The sequence below is a fragment of the Hyperolius riggenbachi genome, chromosome 3, assembly GCF_040937935.1.
Source record: "Hyperolius riggenbachi isolate aHypRig1 chromosome 3, aHypRig1.pri, whole genome shotgun sequence".
NCBI classification, from domain to species: domain Eukaryota; kingdom Metazoa; phylum Chordata; class Amphibia; order Anura; family Hyperoliidae; genus Hyperolius; species Hyperolius riggenbachi.
In genome coordinates, this window is record NC_090648.1 from 376,870,311 (window position 1) to 376,891,261 (window position 20,951).

Sequence of the window (20,951 nt, forward strand, 5' to 3'; positions counted from 1 at the left end):
TGTGAACATGTGCCACTATGTGGAGAAATGTGCCTGGTAGTATTACGGAGAGTCACAAAACTCTAGACTCTTGCATCCACACCAACAAGGTTAAGAAAAAACTCTGGTTCTAGACTGAGCATGAAGTGCTCGCTTGCATGTTGACTGGTGTAGATGGAGTAAGGACCAGGTCTAAGGAAGGAAGCCATGAAGGGTTTGAACTGGCTAAGTACAAAAGAACTGCAGTTACCGAGGAAAGTAAAATATTCAATTTGACATCTTTTCATTGCTTTTATTGCTGTGTGTGTTCCAGGCTGTTGTGAGCATATGTTTTAAGTGCGGAGGGTTAATTACAATTTGCGTGTAAATTTACCACATCCCTTGGCGCCTGTCCTCTCTATTTAGGTTCCTGCAGGAGGAGCATAGCTTTCCTGGTTTGTCTGCATTTATATTATCTCACAGAAAAATCACACTCCTATCTTTTACAACTATCACTAGAATATACCTATCACTTACTTCCTGTCACAAAAAAAAAATTCTTGCTTTGTTCCCCCACACCGCACTCTATTTAAATCGAAAAACACTGCGTTACCCAGAACAAGCATGTTTTAATGTACAAGAACAAATACGAATACGAATGTACAAAGCTAAACTGAAGGTCTTGCCATTTCCCAATAGCGGGTGGGAGATGGAAGTGGTAAGAGGGTGGTCACCAACTCACCATCCTGAAACATCTCTTGTAGTGTTCTTTACACTTCAGTAAATATAGTGCTAAACTAATGTGCTAGCAAAAGTTTCCGTGAACTGGCTTCTGCATTACCATTGCACACATGACACTCATTTCCCGAACAGCAAATTGAGAGATTTTCAAAAGATACATAAGCGAAAAGACTTCTCTGAGAATTTGCTCTCATGGACATGAAAGGCGGCTCTATAGATTTGTTCTGCAGCGATCAGCAAAAAAACTTGCAGCTGCAGCGGGGAGTGAGCCGAACCTCTGTTCTGCTCTGATCTACTGTCGATTAGGTAGATATCGATTGTTTACCTTATCTACTGTACACGTGCTCTGAGAAACAGGAAAGAGTGCGTTGCCACACAAAAGTTTTCTAAACCAGACTGAGCTCTCACAATTGGTTCATGTCTTTTTATACCAGATATATTCTATTTGTCTTATTCAAAAAGCTAGGAAACTATCCGTAAACTAACCTCTCAGACTCAGTCGTTGAAGTCTCTGAGATCTGAACATGGTGAAAAAAAGTGCCCCCCGATTTGAGTGGCACCACTAAGACCTACAGTACACTGCTGATGTGTCTCTGCCTACTGCCAGACAGTAGTTAAAGCTAACCTCAAGTGAAAATAAACTTATGATATAATGAATTGTATGTGTAGTACAGCTAAGAAATAGAACATTAGTAGCAAAGAAAAGAGTCTCACTATTTTCCAGTACAGAGTAAGTAAAAAAACAAACAAAAACAAACAAAACAACTAACTTACAGGCCTGTTTTCTGAAGGACTTAGACAAGAAACAGTGAAACACAGCTTGAGAAGGTTTTACTGCAGGAATGTTAAAATGGTCATGATTTCTGCTTTCTTTTATAGCTTAAAAGTGTGCAGCTCTGACAGTATGATGCAGGTTATGGAAAAAACCTATACACCTTAACTGAAAATAAAAATATTAGACGACTCTTTACTACTAATGTTCAATTAGTTATTTGTACTGCAAATACAATTCATTATATACGTTTTTTTTTAATTTCACTTCAGGTTTGCTTTAATTTGAGTGCTGGCATTCAGCTATAATTGTTGCACCGTTTTTGGCTACTGGGGTGTCAGATTGAATAGCAATGCTGACCTACTGCATGGCTGATGTGTCGGCTGTTAACCAGTGAAAGGTGACTGGATTAGCAGCCAGGGGTGAAGATAACAAAAACTGAATAAAACAGGGTTATCGATTAGAAGAGTTAGTGTATGGGGCGGTTAATTCTATTGGTCTGGATAAATAGGTTAGTGTTAGGTATCAGGAAGGCACTTTGGTTGAGGAGAACAGACAGGGTTAAGTGATAGAAAGAGATTAAAGTTCATTAGGTTAGGATTAGCGCCAGGAATAAACCTCTGAAGCACAAAACACTTTTAAAATGTATTACTTAAAGGGACACTGTAGGGGGGTCAGGGGAAAATGAGTTGAAGTTACCCAGGGCTTCTAATGGTCCCCCACAGACATCCTGTGCCCGTGCAGCCACTCACCGATGCTCCGGCCCCGCCTCTGGTTCACTTCTGGAATTTCAGACTTTAAAGTCTGAAAACCACTGCACCTGCGTTGCCGTGTCCTCACTCCCACTGATGTCACCAGGAGTGTATAGCACAATCCCTGTATGGTCTTTGCCTGCGCAGTGCGCTCCTGGTGCCATCAGCGGGAATGAGGACACGGCAACGCAGGCGCAGTGGTTTTCAGACTTTAAAGTCTGAAATTACGGAAGCGAACCGGAGGCGGGGCCGGAGCATCGGTGAGCGGCTGCGCAGGCACAGGATGTCTGTGGTGGACCATTAGAAGACCCGGGTAACTTCAACTCATTTTTCCCCGACCCCCCTACAGTATCCCTTTATGTGAAAAAGTTTTTTTTATTTAAGATCCAATGACACATTCCAAGTACGTTCCTTATCGTTTTACATTTAGCTGTATAATGTTGTATGAGTTAAAATGTTTCATTGCAGTTCTTTGGTTTACATGGTGGTAAAAGTCAAGCTACAAAGTGTTGCTCCAATATGAAGGTGAGCCCAGACCCAAGTACCAATACATCAAGAAAGTATTGGTAATTACTGGAAAGGTGTATACACAGGGGAACATGGGAAGTTCTGGCGGCGTGGAAGAAAGAAGCAGGCAGACAGCACCGAATAAGCAAGAGTCTAAAATAAGAGCCCAGCACTGGAAAATAAACTATGTTAAGTGGGGCTCTGACCTTTGCAGGCAGAGTGTTAACAGGCTGAAGGGCCTGGAGGACATAAATTCCCAGCAGTGCCTCAGTGTAAGGAGAGACGTCACTAGACCTGGTGCTAGCAATGTGCATCAGCCCAGGAGGATGAGATCACATGATACCCAAGAAGTTCACATCCTCTAAACTACTTAGAGCAGGAGTCCACTTTTACTGATTAAATACAAAGAATAGAATAGAGAAAACTACTACAGAGGTCATGCTAGAATTGAATACAAACTACCAACTAAAAATGATAAAGGGAAATATAGTTCAAACCAGGGAGTAAAGACAGATCATGCTAAAGCAGGGAGGACAGTTGAGGCTGAGACAAAGAAGGAAAGCAGTACAAGCTGGAGCAAGGAGGGAGGACAGTACAGGCCAGAACAGGTAGAGAGGACAGTGCAGGCCGGAGCAGTGAGGGACATCAGTGCAGGCCAGAGCAGTGAGGGAGGATAGTGCAGGCCAAAGCAGAGAGGGAGGATAGTGCAGGCCAGAGCAGAGAGGGAGGATAGTGCAGGCTGGAGCAGGGAGGGATGACAGTACAGGCTTGAGCAGTGAGGGAGGACAAGGCAGGCTTGAGCAGGGAGGAAGAACAGTGCAGGCTGGAGCAGAGAGGGGGGACAGTGCAGGCCGGAGCAGGGAGAGAGGACAGTGCAGGCCAGAGTAGAGAGGAAGGACAGTGCAGGCTGGAGCAGGGAGGGAGGACAGTACATGCTTGAGCAGAGGGGGGGAGGGGGGGGGGGGGGGGAGGACAGTGCAGGCTGGAGCAGGGAGGGAGGACAGTGCAGGCTGGAGCAGGGAGGGAGGACAGTGCAGGCTGGAGCAGGGAGGGAGGACAGTACAGGCTTGAGCAGAGGGGGGAGGGGGGGGGAGGACAATGCAGGCTGGAGCAGGGAGGGAGGACAGTGCAGGCTGGAGCAGGGAGGGAGGACAGTGCAGGCTGGAGCAGGGAGGGAGGACAGTGCAGGCTGGAGCAGGGAGGGAGGACAGTGCAGGCTGGAGCAGGGAGGGAGGACAGTGCAGGCTGGAGCAGGGAGGGAGGACAGTGCAGGCTGGAGCAGGGAGGGAGGACAGTGCAGGTAGAAGTTCAGTACAGGCCAGAGCAGGGAGGGTGAACAGTATAAACAGAAGCAGGGAGAAATGCATGCTGGAGTAGGGAGGAAGGATAGTACAGACCAAATCAGAATAGAAGGTACAAGCCAAAAAGAAAGGAGAGGCTGGTTCAGTCCAGGGAAGGGAGGCAAGGGCTGTACGGGATAGAGCAAGGGTGGGAGGATGAGAAAGGTTGGGGTAGGAAGCATAGTAGAGACCAGTGGAGTAAAGAGAGGACAATACAAGCTGGAGCAGGGAGGGGAGATGGTACAGGCCAGAGCAGGGTGTGAAAACAGTGTAGGCTGGAGCAAAGAGAGTTAACAGAACAAACTAAAGTAGAGGGAGTTGGGGAGAAGAGAAGACAGCGCACAGTACAGGCTGGATCAAAGAGAAAAGGCAGTACAGGCAGGAGCAAAGAGAGTGACAGTACAGGCTGGAGAACAGGGAGAGGGACAGTACAGGCCAGAGCAAAGAGGACAATACAGGCTGGAGAAAGGAGAGAGGACAGCACATGCTAGGGGAAAGGAGAAAGGACAGCACAAGCTAGGGGAAAGGAGAGAGGACAGTACAGGCTGGAGGAAAGGGAGAGGACAGTACAGGCTGGGGAAAGGGAGAGGACAGTACAGGATGGAGGAAAGGGAGAGGACAGTACAGGATGGAGGAAAGGGAGAGGACAGTACAGGCTGGAGGAAAGGGAGAGGACAGTACAGGCTGGCTCAAGGAGAGAGGACTGTACAGGCTGGAAAAGAGCGAGAGGATAGTACAGGCTGGAGGAAAGGGAGAGGACAGTACAGGCTGGAGGAAAGGGAGAGAGTACAGGCTGGAGGAAAGGGAGAGGACACAGGCTGGAAGAAAGGGAGAGGACAGTACAGACTGGAGAAGAGGGAGAGGACAGTATAGGCTGGATCATGGAGAGAGGACAGTACAGGCTGGAGGAAAGGGAGAGGACAGTACAGGCTGGATCAAGGAGAGAGGACAGTACGGGCTGGAGGAAAGGGAGAGGACAGTACACGCTAGAGCAAAGGAAAAAGACAGTACAGGCTAGAGCAAAAAGAGTTAGGGCAGTCAAGGACAGAGCAAGGAGGGAGGGGGAACAGTATTGGCAGGAGCAAAGGGGAACAAAACAGGCCATAGCAGGAAGGGAGCATAGGTTGGAGCAGTTTAGGCAGAAAGGAGTCAGGACAACATGCCCATTGATAAGCAATCCATAGCTCACAGTCTGCAGTAAATGGCATTGCATGCTGGAGCCGATAAAGGACAGGCCAGGCTGCCTCTCTATATATGAGACAACCTGTGGGCCCCTGCTAACAGTCTCTCATTAGTGACAGGTTTATCTGGAGGTTAGGGGCTTGGTAAGTGGTGTCACATGATCCAGGGGGACCCCACACATCACCGCTCGCTCCATTCCATGCCTGGCCTAAATCTTCCTGATGGTTTGTTAATCCCCTTGTCTGCCTGGAGGCTCCTGCAGGTAATTACCTCTGCTCTGTCAGTGACCAGCTGTTTATCTCCGACTCAGAGGCAGACCCCTGTATCATTCCCGGGTGAGCCATGTTCCCGGAACCCCCCTCCTCTGGGCCCCACATTCCACATCTGACACTGGCAGTGAAGTGATGCTGTGCTGGTCGGGTCTCAGAATCTAGGACATTAATCCTCAGACCCCAGCTGACTGACCCTTCCCTGGCGGGGGTCACCGAGCTGTCTGTGGGATCACATGGCCAATCAATGACTGCCTTCTGGAAAGTATATTCTCCTCAGAGCTTAAAGGGCAACTCTGTGCAACAACAAATGTATCTGAATATGTTGTTAGAAGCAGAGCAAAAAATGTAATTTACTTTTAAGACATTGAAATGCCTGGAGGAAACCCACGCAATCATAGGGAGAACATAAAAACTCCATGCGGATCATGTCCTACATTGTATTTGCCTTACAAGGTTTAGCATTGTATTAAAATACTTCCTGTAGGTTTCCTCTGTTTACATATACAGATATTAATAGTCTTACACGGGTCAGCATTTCTGGCAGGTTTAACCACTTTGATTGAATCTATCACTAGGGATGATCAATGAGTAGCAAATAATTCAAAGTGTTCATGCAGGATTATGTAAATTTTGTATGCAAACATAAGCAGCTTGAAAATGGACCAAACAGGTCCCACCTAGGTTTAAAATGATGTCCATTTTCAAGATGCATATATTTGCATCCAGAATTTACATAATCCTGCATGAATTGAGAACTATTTGCATCTCATTGATCATCCCCATTTATCAGTGAGATATTGACCCCATGATATTCAACAGACATTCTGATTTTTGGGCAGGTTTTCAATTGAAATAACATTTAGATGCGGGCACTGAGTTTTATACTATGCAAGTCTACTTCCTTTGAGGTTATGTTAGCAGCCTGCAATTGAAGCCTGCACTGTGGGGACCTATATGGTGTAAAAAATCCTGTGCCCTGCTAGCACTGTATGAACGCATCAATCCGTTGGTTTTACACAGCCACGAGGGTGGTGTGGTGGCAGGGGAATTCATATCTGAGAGTCTGCAATCCACTTCAATCCCACAGAGCTTTTTTATTAAAACTGCTTTATTGTTCAGATGCAAAAATAGTCCAAAAAATTACATTAAAAATGCTGTAGCTACAGCCCGCTTTTTCGAGCCTCCATAGCTCTTGTTCAACTTGAAACAGCAGGCTGTAGCCACTCTAACAGCATTTTTTATGTAACTTTTTGCACTATTTTTGCATTTGAACAATAAAGCGATTTTAGTAAAAGAGCTGTGCGGGATTGAAGTGGGATTGCATTTTCATCCGGAAGATACACGGGTGAATCCTTGCACACTTATACACCTGGGTCATTTGAGTGCTGCTCAATTTTTCTTTTTGGATTAATATCTGAGAGTCTAACAGTATTACACTATCCAGTGTTTTTATCTTGCAGGTGGAATTAAAATTAAACAGTGTTGGAATGGTAACCACACTCACCACAGCATATAAGTATACCCTAGCAGGCTGCTGAGAGAGCGCAGAAGTTTTGCATTTTAACTAGCATTGTCTAAAATGAATAAAGATCTCAGACTCCATGTCTCTTTCACTTCAGGTTCCCTTAAAGTGGTCTAACACCCAGCATTTCAACTTTGCTTTAAAAGATTGCTTACAGCTTATAAACTATTATGCCAGATTTTTTTTTTTAGCAGAAATTCACTGAATGGATTAAACATGACATTTTAGTGCTGCATTTAGCTAGAAATCCTCCTCTGTGCTTGCTTGTTTAATTACAAATGTATCTGTCTACAATGTAACAAACAAACACTGCTCTGAGAGAACAAAGAGGGCTTCCCCCGCAGGCTTTTCAAAGGTCTATTTGTATTCCAAATAAAGATACATTTGTAACTAAAAGATAAGAACGGATGCGGATTCCTAGTTGAATCCAACACTAAAATGTCATGTTTAACTCATTCAGTGAATTTCTGCTTAAAAAACAATCTGGCATAATAGTTTGTAAGCTGTAAGCAATCTTTTAAAGCAAAGTTGTAATGCTGGGTGTTAAACCGCTTTAAGGGCTCGTTTCCACTCGAGCGAATCTGCATGCGTTTCCTGCATGCAGATTCGCTCAACCAATACAAGTGGATGGCGCTGTTTCCACTTGTCAGGAATTCTGTGCGGCTCGCTATGCCGAAAAAATCTGCACAGCAGAGCCATCAGAATTTGCACGCCGCACACCCGCTCGCGAATCGTCGGTAATGTAACTAAATAGGAAAACCGCAAGCTCTTTAGTCTTGCGGTTTTCCCGGCGTTTCCGTCTAAAAACCCATGTCAATGCTTGCCGGCATTGACATGGTTAAAATCGCGTCGTTAAAACCGCGGGCGATTCCGCGTGAAAATCCGCATGGAAACGTCAACGAATCCGCAACTGCATGCGGATTCGTTGACGCGGTTTCCGCGAGCAAATCGCGCCGCTCAAGTGGAAACGTACCCTTAAACAGGGGAGGGGAACAATTTAATGATGATAACCCCTATTTAAAGCACATGTAAAGGTTATAAATACCACCATAGCACCAGACAAAATGGACTGCTATTATTATTGATTTATATAGCACCAGCATCTTCTGTGGCACTGTACAGCAGTAAACAAGGTATAACAATGCAAAACAAGTTTTGAGACTGTCAAAAATATTGGAAATTAGAAAAGTTGGTGCTTAAGTTTTTATAATAGCAATTTGCATATACTCCAGAATGATATGAAGAGTGTTCACATGAATTGCATAGTCCTCCTTTGCCATGAAAATTCACTGAATCCCCCCCAAAAACCTTTGCACTGCATTGTATTGCTGTCATTAAAGGACCTGCTGAGATCATTTCAGTAATCATCTTGTTAACTCAGGTGAGAATGTTGACGAGCACAAGGCTGGAGATCATTATGTCAGGCTGATTGGGTTAGAATGACAGGCTTGACATGTTAAGGAGGGTGATGCTTGAAATCATTGATCTTCCATTGTTAACCATGGTGACCAGCAAAGAAACGCATGCCATCATCATTGCGTTGCATAAAAATGGCTTCACAGGCAAGGATATTGTGGCTACTAAGATTGCACCTAAATCAACAATTTATAGGATCATCAAGAACTTCGAAGAAAGAGGTTCAATTCTTGTTAAGAAGGCTTCAGGGCGTCCAAGAAAGTCCAGCAAGCGCCAGGATCATCTCCTAAAGAGGATTCAGCTGCGGGATCGGAATGCAACCAGTGCAGAGGTTGCTCAGAAATGGCAGCAGGCATGTGTGAGCGCATCTGCACGCACAGTGAGGCGAAGACTTTTGGAAGATGGCCTGGTGTCAAGAAGGGCAGCAAAGAAGCCACTTCTCTCCCAAAAAAACATCACGGACAGATTGATCTTCTGCAGAAAGTATGCAGAATGGACTGCTGAGGACTGGGGCAAAGTCATATTCTTCAATTAAGTCCCTTTCTGATTGTTTGGGGCATCTGGAAAAAGGCTTGTCAGGAGAAGAAAAGGTGAGCACTACTATCAGTCCTTTATCATGCAAACAGTAAAGCATCCTGAGACCATTCATGTGTGGGGTTGCTTCTCATTCAACGGAGTGGGCTCACTCCAAATTTTGCCAAAAAACACAGTCCTGAATAAAGAATGGTACCAAAACACCCTCCAACTGCAACTTCTTCCAACACAATGGAGCACTGTGCCATAAAGCAAAAATTATAACTAAGTGGCTCTGGGACCAAAACGTTGAAATTTTGGGTCTATGGCCTGGAAAATCCCTAGATCTTAATCCCATTGAGAACTTGTGGTCATTCCTCAAGAGGCGCGTGGACAAACAAAAATCAACTAATTCTGATAAACTCAAAGAAGTGATTATGAAAGAATGGGTTGCTATCAGTCAGGATTTGGCCCATAAGTTAATTGAGAGCCTAGTCAAATTGCAGAGGTCCTTAAAAAGAAAGGCCAAAACTGCAAATACTGACTCTTTGCATAAATCTCATGTAATAGGCAATAAAATCCTTTGAAACGTATGAAGTGCTTATAATTATATATCTCAGTACATCACAAACAAATGAAACAAAGATCTAAAAGCAGTTTAGCAGCAAACTTTGTGAAAACGAATATTTTTGACAGTCTCAAAACTTTTGGCCAGGACTGTATAACAGGATAAAGAACTTCATTCCATTCAGTAGCCAACACCCCCTTCCCCACAAGAAATGTTTACCTTTTCTGGAATAGATAATCAGTGATATCTCTATGGATGATATTGTGGTGAAACCCCTCCCACAATGTCGCCAGGACCATGGTCACGACAGTTTACTGTGTAACCTCATTGTATTGTGGGAAATAACGGCTGTTTCCAACTGCCAAGTATAAAGTATCTCCCTCTGTGGAATGTTTGTTTACTTTGAGAGATCTATGCACAGAGATCACCTAGCAGGACTAAAGATGTCGCCACCTGTTATAAATTTCAGAATGTAAATCGGGGTGATAGCAACATAACTGTTACTAAAGGGATCCAGTCGTTAACCCTGTAGACAGTAGGTGTAGAAGGGGAGGACAAGCAGGTGACATCCTGCTGCAGCAGCGGGCCGTACAACAGGTAGCTTGGTGGATCTTGGCTGAGGAGGCCTCCCATATCTGTGAACAACTCCATTCATATTTGATTTACCTGACCTAATCAAAATTCTCAGTCAGCAGCAGAATGAAATGGTTGCAAATTGTTCAACCCGTCAACCTGAGGGGAAATCACATCGTGTGTACCAGGTGACTAGTAACAGTAATAGTAAGCGACTAGTAATAGTAACAGTACTTTTTATAGAGCTCTGGATGATGTCAGCACTATAAAAATGCATAATGATAACATGGTAAAAACCCAGTGAGTTTTTAAACACACTAACATTCAACTGTTAATATATTCATAAAATAGTATGACATTTATTTTCTAAAGCTTTATCTGGGATTCTGCGTAAATCATTTCTGTTTACTGCTGTCAGTTTCCTCTACCCTGGTGAGAAATCTTGCATCACAGGAAAGACTTTCTCAGCTGTGGGAATAATGAGTTTTTGGTTGTACAATCTAGTGTTTATACTTCGATTGTCAATAGAGAGAGAGAGAGAGAGAGAGAGAGTGTGTACAGTTATTTATTCATTTATATATGTAAATTATTCTATACCATGCATCCCCACATATAGTCATGTCCCTTAAAACCTAACTTCCACTACACAATCGCACATATACGACACAGTAATGCCACACACAGCGTTCTGATTATGCTTTTTATCTCTGTCAAATTTCAGTGTGATACACCTGTTTATTGCCTGATGAAGCGGAACTATCCCTGTGAAACACGTTGCCAGATGTTTCTAGGCGTATGTGAATAAATTGTTACTACCTCAATCGACAGCATCGTGTCTGCTTTGTGGAGTGGCTGGTCCACCACCGCCTCCTGAACATTTTAAACGATTTTAGCACATTTTATTCTTTTGGCGCCTCTGTACACCTATACAAATCAGCTTTGGGGAGGAAACACTGGCCCCAATAGACGCCCCGGGGTTTGCAAGCCTCACCTGAAAGTTATTAAATAAATTGAGTTTCCTACAGGCAGAACTGCGTAGCACCAACCCTGCCCCCCATCCCACCCCAAACTGAGCCTACTGCTGGACTGCATCCAATCTCTACCGCAGGCTATGTCACATTAGAAAATCAAAACACACACAAATGTGGGGATGCGCAGATGCCTGCTGCTGCGATCTGTGCAAACAGCCGATGCATGGGTGGACTGACATGCAGTAGAAGGCAAAAAACACTAAAATGAAAATATAATGAAGACTGGTAGACTTAAACTATGCATACATGCAAGATATCTATTGCCCGAGACAATCATTCATGATTGTTTCAGGTAACAGCTAATCATCAATCATTGAATATGCTATTTCCTACGGAGACTTGAGAGAGGAAGATTCGCAGGAGTTGTTCGTGCTAAAAGATGCAGTGGAAATAAAAATAGCAGCCAGAAAACCTGTCAGGCCCCGTTTCCACTACAGCAGTGATCTGCAAACTTGTCTCTCTGCAAGTCTCACAGTGAATTTGCCTTTATGAATCATGACTGTGGCTGCCAGACTCCCGCAATGCATTGCGAGACTTGTAGTTCCTTAACAGCTGCAGAGCCAAATTTGCAGATCACTGCACTAGATTGAATCTGCATGCGTTTTCTTTTTATAGCCAATAATAGTCAAGTGAGCCGGTTTCCACTAGCCCAAGAAAAAAATCTGCACAGCAGAGCAATCAGAATTCGCACACCGCAAGGCTAGTGTGCGATTTTCCTGTAATTAATTGGAAAATCGCATGCATTTTTTCCATGCAAATTTTCCATACGAATATGCGTACATTTTCGCATAAAATGAACGTAAAAGCACACAGACAGACTGATATGGGTAAATTCCCAAACTTACAAAAATACGCAAGAACTCATGCATTTTCGCGTATTTTTGTAAGTATGCAAATTTAACCATGTCAGTGCCTGTGTGCTTTTACCTTCATTTTACGTGAAAACATACACGAATTTGCATGCGAACATTGAAAATTTGCATAGAAACGCATACAAATTTGCATCTGCATGCAAATAGGTTTACGCATTTTCCGCAATGGAAGCGCACCGCACTAATGGAAACGTAGCCTCAAACTTCATTGACCTCTCAAGAGGAAGTCACCAATGTCAGGGGACATTTACAGTAGACTGACACACACACTGGAGAATTCATAAGAAGAAATCATTTATTCATCCCTACAAAGATGCCGTTATGGTAACAAAGAAATGCTGGAAAACCAGGCTGAGCTATAAAGTAGGCGATACAATAACTTAGAGGTTGTATGTAAAGTAAAAATACTTATTTCTGCCCTAGTGTCCTGGCTTACTGTATACCAATACCAGAACGTTTTCACATCGATTTACACTGGCAGTCTTTCTGAATTTCACAAATACTTTCAGTTTAGGGCTAGGCTAGATGGGTGACTCCCTGGGACTCGTTTCCTCGCGTGCAAACGCTTTTATGCTGCTGCTCAGAAAAGTGTTTGATGTAGTTTGTCATTGCATCACATTTAAAGCCCCAAGGGAGTACAATGTAACCACAAATGCAGCAGATTCCAGAAGCTGCATGTAGCTTCTGGGAAAACTGAATCGACCCCAGCGCTTGACTACACAATGTTTAACACAGTGAGATTCATTTATTTATCTCAATGATGAGGCTGTGGATCCCTAGCGTTAAACGCCAGGGAAAATTGCAGGCAGCCATCCGTCTGAACCAGCCGTAAAACAGTGCTGTGAATTCAGAAGCGGAAAGAGAGCGGAGAGAGTACACTCCCGCACAGACATTTCCTCCACTCTCCCGAGATTATGCAACTGTGATTCTGACATACAAAACTGGAATTTAAGTCTTTTTTAAAAAAAGGAAAAAACTTAAATATGCTCTTTTAGTCTTATGACGTGGGGTTGGGAAGCAGAGGCCAAAAACTTTAAAAAACAAACCTTTCTATACATTTAAATTAAAATGAAAGCTACAACCTTTGTAAGGTACACTGCAGACCTGGAGGGGAATTTTCCCCTCAGCATTTAGTCTATTCCAGTAAGAGGTTATTTTCCCAGTAGGAGTCTGCACAGTAGCTTCCAGTACAGGTGCACAATATATACATATAGGGGAAATTGGATATCGCAGCAATGCAGAATAGACGCACCTGCAGGAATGTGGGTGGCGGTGATGGTGCCAAGTCTCTGTTGGCACAACAGAGCAGCACAGTTAGTGGTGTTGCGCTTGCCTTTGAGGGGGGAAAGGGTTAATGTCAACTTTAAAAGAGAGGTAAAGCAGCCGGCAGGTCCAGTCTCTCAATACTTCTAACCTGCGCGGCCCCCCTTGTCCGAGTGTCTCTATCACGGCGCACAATTGGCTCATTGTACCTAAGAGAGGGATTAAGGATTGTGTTTTCCATTATTCTTCTGTTGATTAATCCTGACCTGGTGTCAGTTTCCTCTTCAGAATGGACTAGGGAAGGAAGGGGGAGCGGGGTCCCTGGGCTCTGGCACCCTCGGCGCGGTGCTGCCAAACTGCTTCACGCCTCATTTGCCACGTAAGCGATTACATTTTAAACTGACGGGCAGCAATGCCTACTTGATGGTCGCACAAAAGAGAATCAACCTTTGTGTTCTAGGAATGCTAAGCTGGCGAGGCTGGCCTGTGGCATTCTGGGTATGTCGTTCAGTGGCAAACGTAAATCCCAGCGAGGGAAAAACGGCCATAATATGCCCATTCTGGCAATATTGCTATGACTGGAATGGCGGGAAGGCAATTTGGGTAGGGCCCTAAACAAGCAAAATGTAGAGAAGAAACTAGTGCAATTTCAGTGCGCACAGAGTTATCAAACGCCCATAAACTAGAAAAGATGCTGCAAAGTAGTCTAAAATAACTCCCGACTTACCCAGACCTGCTATTGGATTACTGGGAATCATTTAGAGACTCTAAAGCCTGGTACACATTAAATTTTGACTTGCCGATGATTGGCCAATATTACCACCTCTATGTGGTATGAGGAACAACAGACTGAATACTATCAACAGATTGCGTAGGTAGGCTCTCATACTACATAGAAAAGGTAAAACTGGCCAAAGATTGGGCAATAAAAATTGGATGTGTACCTGGCTTAAAGCAAACCTATGACTTTAAGGGGGCAAAAGGTTGAATACTTAAAGGAATACTATTGATTCACATATTTTTTTCAATTGACACAGGAATGGTTTGGGAAGTGCTGCTAAGTACTGGTGTATACATTTTAGTAGCAACTTCTTTGTTTACTGTTATCAAAATACATTCAAACTTTACTGACGCCAAAACTGACGGCTGACTGAGCCATGAGGAGAGGGGAAATTCCCCTCACACTTGATCAGTTAACTCTATGTGTAGCTCTGTGTGTGCCAGAGAGAGAGAGAGAGCTCCCAACAGCTGCAGTTCCTGTGTCCTGTGTTTCTGACTGACGTGTCTGAAGAGAGCAGAGGAAATGTAACTAATTGTCACAGCTTTTTCATACTGTTTTTGCTTTCAGAGTTTGATATGTTTGATATTTGCTTTCTGTAGTCTGATATGCAACTCTGGCTGTGCATTGAAGCAGTCACCCCTTCTGCAATTGATTTGTCCTAATATAACTAAATCCTACCCTCAATAAATTACAGCTTTTGCCTCTGATATTTAACATGAAAAGTAGGAAAATGTTTACACAGCTACTTAGACATTATTTGCACACTGTCATTTTAGAACACTTGGGTATCGATAGTATTCCTTTAAACTTTGGTAAAGGGAAGGCTCTGGATCCTCCAGAAGCTTTCCATATCTACCTCCAGACCACCACCACTGCCCGGAACCCTTTGTAAGTTTGCAGTCATGCTCCCGTTCGTGAACTAGTGCAGGCGAGCTGACTGCCCGCACCTGCGCAGTAGCATGGAGCTGCTCATGCATGGTGGGAAAAGCAATGCACAAACAGCTCTGTGCTACTTCGCAGGGCGTCTTGCACCTGTGCAGTGTTGCCATGCTTATGCATGGACGGGAGCGTGGCCGCTTCAAGTAGCCCTTGTCAAAGAGGTTCAGTGGGTCCCTTCCAGCATTGGAGTGGCCAGCTCAGAGATGATGCGGGATATCTCTGGATGTTAAGAGTTAACTGCTCCATTAATTGATTCACTGTAGTTTGGTGGTGCTCAAATTGTTGTCCAGCTAAAAGGAAAATCTCTGTGCAAGGTAAAACTAAGAGGGGGAGTCATCAAACTTTTTACTTGGGTTGTATCAATATTAAGCTTATGCATGAGAAAAGAAAACAGGGACATAAATGAAAAAATGGCACCTGGAAAAGTGGGTGCAGGGCAGAGCTGAAAAACTGCTCACCCTGCTCCTGCACAAGTCCAAGCAGCATTAATTACTATTCCCCCTCCAGGCCACCATGGACTCAGGGGAAAGACATAATTCAGCTTTCAGCTATTGCTGGCAGCCAAATCATGCTGTTTTTATAGTAATTTGAGCTTGGGCGTAAGCGCATGGTGGGCCAGTGCATTGGGGTACCCAAACCTCCCTGCGTTGTTTGTACCTGTCTCGACACTGTGAGCCCGTTCTGATGTAGTATGGTTATAGTAGGTTTAAAGTGCTAAATAAGCATAGGGTACTCCCAATTCTGGAAATTCCTAAACAGGGACACAGACTACAAATACAACTCAGAGGTTCTAACCATTTCTCACACAGAACACGTCTGAGTTCCTGGAGAAAAGACCTACAGTCACCATCTTGCAATATTTTGCAATCCCCATGACAAAAACAGCAAGTGAGTGAGATTTGGCATACACAGAAACAGGAATTAAAGTTTTGGCAAAAGAAAAGGAGGAGGATAATAATTCAACTCTGAATAAATTGAAACTCTTCACACAGTAAGGCAGCAAAACATATGACTATGATTTACTATGTCATGTTCTAAAGCTTCCATGTTGCAGTAATGGCTGAGAACCTTTTAACCGGGGCTTAGTGGAAACTACAGACAGCTGTAATACTATCAGCACTGCAAAGTGTTCCCTGACCAAAATGTCATAAGGTTAGAGAAACCTTTCCTTCTGAGGCCAGAGGGCAGAACTCAGCAGAAAAAAGTACAAGACATGACTGTTACCGCTACAGCTAATTACCTCACACCACTCGGACACAAGACTATGCTCCATCACCTCTGATCACTATCTTACTCCAGGACAGTGACATCACTGAGTATACAACATCTCCGTGCAGCTAGAGAACATGGACATCACTGACAATGCAGCCTATGCGTTCACTAGAGACCAGTAAGACACAAGGCCGGATTACTGAAAAGGCCTCAAAGGCGCCTTGGGCGGCAGAAACCCAAGGGGGCACCTGAGCATGAAAGAGGAGTTTCTGGGGGAGCAACACATGAAAAAAGGTAAATGACCCTCAAGGAAACTGTTCATGAAAGCAAGGCCCCGTTGTATTATTTTGCATAATTATCAGCCTAGGAGAAGTGTTAATGGGAGTGCGAGGCTGCAAACATATACAAGCCAATGTATAGTTATAGGAAGTGTTTCTGATGCCAAAACCAGGATTTTTAATATAAAGTGAGTATCCGGAATAATTTACTGTATTCTACTACGTGTCATTACAGTTCCTCTTTAAGGGCAGCACGATGGTGTAGTGGTGGTTAGCTCTCGCCTTGCAGCGCTGGGTCCCTGCCAGGAAACTATCTGCATGGAGTTTGTATGTTCTCCCCATGTCTGTGTGGGTTTCCTCTGGGCACTCTTTCCTCCCAAATTCCAAAAACATACAGATAAGTAAATTGTCTTCCCCTTAAATTGGCCCTAGACTACGATCAATACATTACACGATACATACATAGACATATGACTGTGGTAGGCAATACCGTATATTATGAGCCCCTCTGAGAGACAGTTAAGTGACAAGACAGTATATCGTCTCTACAGCGCTGCGGAAGATGTCAGCACTATATAAATACTAAATAATAATAGGACAATGTCCTACTTCTATTACATGAATGGCTATAGGAGCAGAAGAATGTCGCAATGAGCTAAAGACCCTTTAAGAGCAGTGCAAGCCATTTGCTATGGGTCACTACACTCAGCACTGATTTATAACCTGTGATATTCCCAGGTCTTCTCTTTTTTGTCAGTGGAACAGAGCACACTGCTTCATGTTTCAGCTCTGTGCAGTCAGTACTGCAGATTGTATTCCTGTGCAAGTCTCCACGCCTCATTAACACAAACATCTCTCCAACCGTCACACAAGGCTGCAACATTATCATAAGTGGACGCTTGGACGAGGCTTGTAACTAATAACTGAAAGCTTGGGCCAAAGAGCTGCCGCTGGATATTGGAGAAGAGTGGGAGGGAGTTTATTATGAATCCTGTAAATTGATGTACATGCTGGGCAGAGCGCCTGCACGCAGTCAGCTGGTGAAAGTACTCTGACAAATGCCTGCTTGAAGTCTTATCAGGTTTAGTGCATGAAGGGGTGACTGCTGCATGATATATGTTCTAATAGCATCCCTACAGGTGTTGAAGAAAATTAATTCAGAACATGGAAATAAAGACTGCAAAATGTATGAGCTATTTTATACATAATGTTATTAAAATGCCCTTTTTATACAATTTGTAGTGAGAAGTGATTATTGATTTATTCTACCTAAAGAGAGATGAATGTGATTGATCAAGTGACTGCTGGTGACAATCAAGTGATTATGTTTTAGCTTAAACAGGAAGCAGAAGGGACACGATTGCATTCAGCCATTCAGAAACGTACAAATCAGTCACTGGAAGCTCCAGGGATACTAGTGGCAGCAGACTAGTGAAGATGGACCACCATCCTGACGGCAGGGACAACAATATCAGTGGAAAGGACAGGGAAACGTTGGTAGAGTAACCGTGGGGTGGAAAACTTCCCTTCAATTAATATAGCCCACTCAGAAATGTAAAGTGACACTGAAGCACAAAAAGTATGATATAATGAATTGTATGTGTAGTACGGATAATAGGACATTAGTAGCAAAGGAAAGAGTCATTTTTATTTTCAGTTATATAGCTTTTTTATAATATTGCATGATTCTCTTTTATTTGCAGTTTCCAAACTTACACTCTAAGGCCTAGTGCACACCAGGGCGGTTCTGCTGCGGTTTGCGATCCGCTTGCGGGTGCGGATCCGCTAGGGTAATGTATTTCAATGGGCTGGTGCACACCAGAGCGGGAGGCGTTTTGCAGAAACGCATACTCCCGGGCTGCTGCAGATTTTGGATTGCGGATGCGTTTCTGCCTCAATGTTAAGTATAGGAAAAACGCAAACCGCTCTGAAAAACGGCACTTCAGAGCGGTTTTCCAGGCGTTTTTTTGTTACAGTAGCTGTTCAGTAACAGCTTTACTGTAACAATACATGAAATCTACTACACCAAAAACGCTTCACAAAACCGCAAAATGCTAGCTAAAACGCTACAGAAAAATAAGAAAAAGCGTTTCAAAATCTGCTAGCATTTTGCGGATCTGCTAGCGGTTTTTGGTGTGCACTAGGCCTAAAACAGAGCAGAGCTAATGACCCTTTGAACTTCCCTGCAGTAAAATCTTATCTGAAGTAGTTTTTCTTTGTTTCTTTGATGTATAAATGCTTCAGAAAATAGCACTGCTCTCTAACTAAATTAGTGGGAGAGCTCAGATAAACTCTTTTGCATAGATAACAAGTGAAGTTTCTTAAAGAGAACCGGAGGCAGGTATTTTAAATCTTAATAGGACACAGAGGCATGTTCTGTGCATACACACATGCCTCTGTGTCTCTCTATTGCTGCCTCTAGTCCCCCCCCTCCCCCCCCGGTTTCCACCGCTGCCAGCCTCCGTGAGCTTCCTCCAATCGGAAGCTGAGCCGCGACCCAGGAAGTACCTCCCAGGTTGCGGCTTAGCTTCCGATTGGAGGAAGCTCACGGAGGGTGGCAGCGTAGGGGACAGAGGCAGGGGAGCGCTGACTGAATGACAGGCTGCAGGTAAATAGAAGGCTAGTGACGAGCAGATTGCCGCTAGCCTGGCGCTTTCAGGGGGGCCCAGCAGACCCGGAGGGGGAGGAAACTAGAGGCGACAATAGAGAGTCACAGAGGCATGTGATTATGCACAGAAACGTCTCAAGACCCGCACCATCAAAATGTATCTTTATTTAGTAGCAAAATTAAAACATGATAAAACAATGTGGGTCGTAGATGGATGACGCACAGGCGTTTCGGACTTGCCCAGTCCTTTCTCAAATCTTCCTAGACCCACACTGAGTGTACAAATACTGTGAATATGCACAGAACATGCCTCTGTGTCCTCTTGATTTAAAATTCCCGCCTCGGGTTCTCTTTAACTCTTCCTATACTGGAAGCAATATGAGACTCATAACTGCTACTAATGTTCTATTTCTTAGCTGTATTACACATATAATTCATTACAGCATATGTTTCTTTTCCCTTCAGATTCACTTTAAAAATAAATTTTCTACTTACATCACAAGCTATGGTATGGGGTAATTCACATATCTTTGCTCTGCCACTGTGCAGTGACTGCGGAGTAAGGAAGGAGTGAGGCATCGAAAACACAAGTACTTTCCATCCTGTCCTTCAGTTGTACTGCTGTCAAGCAGTAGAGCTCCTTAATACTAAACTCAAACAGATTTCAGCAGAAATATGAACAAGGATTGATTGCACCACTGCATTCACTACCTTCATTCCAGTTCATGCAGAACCAATCTAGGTGACCTTTCCTCTTCCTGCTCGTTCAATAAATAAAAATGACTGCTTTTCCTGATAAATTTTTTAGTTGATAATTCAGCTGATTGAGATCCTAATTTTTGTTAAATTTTTGATAAATTTTATGGGCCTGATGCACAAAGCAATGGTAAAATTACTATGTGCTGGTACTAAAATGGCAAGGGAGCAGTGAGCATTACTGGAGTTGCACGTGTGTTTCTATGGTGACACGCGGTAATGTGCAGTGTACCACGCGTTACCCCAGTAACACGCACTTCTCCAATAAGGCAACGCTCCCTGCCCCCATCGTTACTACCAGTAAAGTTACTGCATGGCAATGTCTAATCAATTAAAACAAAGATAATATTTTAGTGGATGGGGGCCTCAAACTCGTCTACATGACAACTGCAACACTAACCCTGACAGGGCAATAATTGGTAAAAATGTGTATATACATTTGTGTACAGTGATTGGGTAAGGGTATTAGTCCTTACTTCATCTCCAGGACTTCCTCCAGGTGTTTGCGGCGCTCTGCCCTCAGGCTAGTTAGATGTATTTCTTTCTCTGCTAGAGACTGCTGCGTAGAGGACAACTTGGCCTTCATGGACTCCAGTTCCTGCTTCACTTTTTCCATGGCCATCATAAGCTCCTCCACCTACAAAAGAAAAGTCATAGTTACTAAAGACAAAACAGAAAGCTTTGGTTCATTAAGTGTGAATTTACCAACTCCAGGTAACAACAACTGTACCCGCAATGATTACAGATTCTCTCTCTACATAAATCTCAGTAGTGCTATGCGGTCTAAACTGATGCCTGTCTGTGCTACAAGGCTGTGGGAAATCTACTTCACAGTCACTTCATCATCACCACTGGAGAAAAGGAAAGAAGAAAATACATCACTTTTAGCCACTGACCAACAGTCATTGCTGCCCCAATTCACATATGGTCATGCCCTCCTCTGTGACCTACAGCTTCCTGCTTGTCACATGAGCATGTACAGGAAACAGTGATTGCTCCTTCAGCTGAAACCGCGCCTCCTTGCTCATTCATATGCCATCATGATTGTCAATTTGTAGTAGGAAGATGTAGCTTTGGATGACTGGAAGGGGAGAG

The 20,951-nt window shown here is 43.9% G+C and overlaps 1 protein-coding gene across 13 annotated transcripts in view; it reads right to left on the bottom strand.

Moving 5' to 3' along the window:
• ERC1 (ELKS/RAB6-interacting/CAST family member 1) overlaps positions 1–20,951 on the bottom strand; it is a 393,540-nt gene that overhangs the window by 82,515 nt on the left and 290,074 nt on the right. For all 13 annotated transcript variants that reach the window (XM_068277245.1, XM_068277243.1, XM_068277242.1 and 10 more), the window contains one exon: positions 20,333–20,493. In XM_068277245.1, coding sequence (XP_068133346.1) covers positions 20,333–20,493 — 161 coding nt within the window. The remainder of the gene's footprint in view (positions 1–20,332; positions 20,494–20,951) is intronic.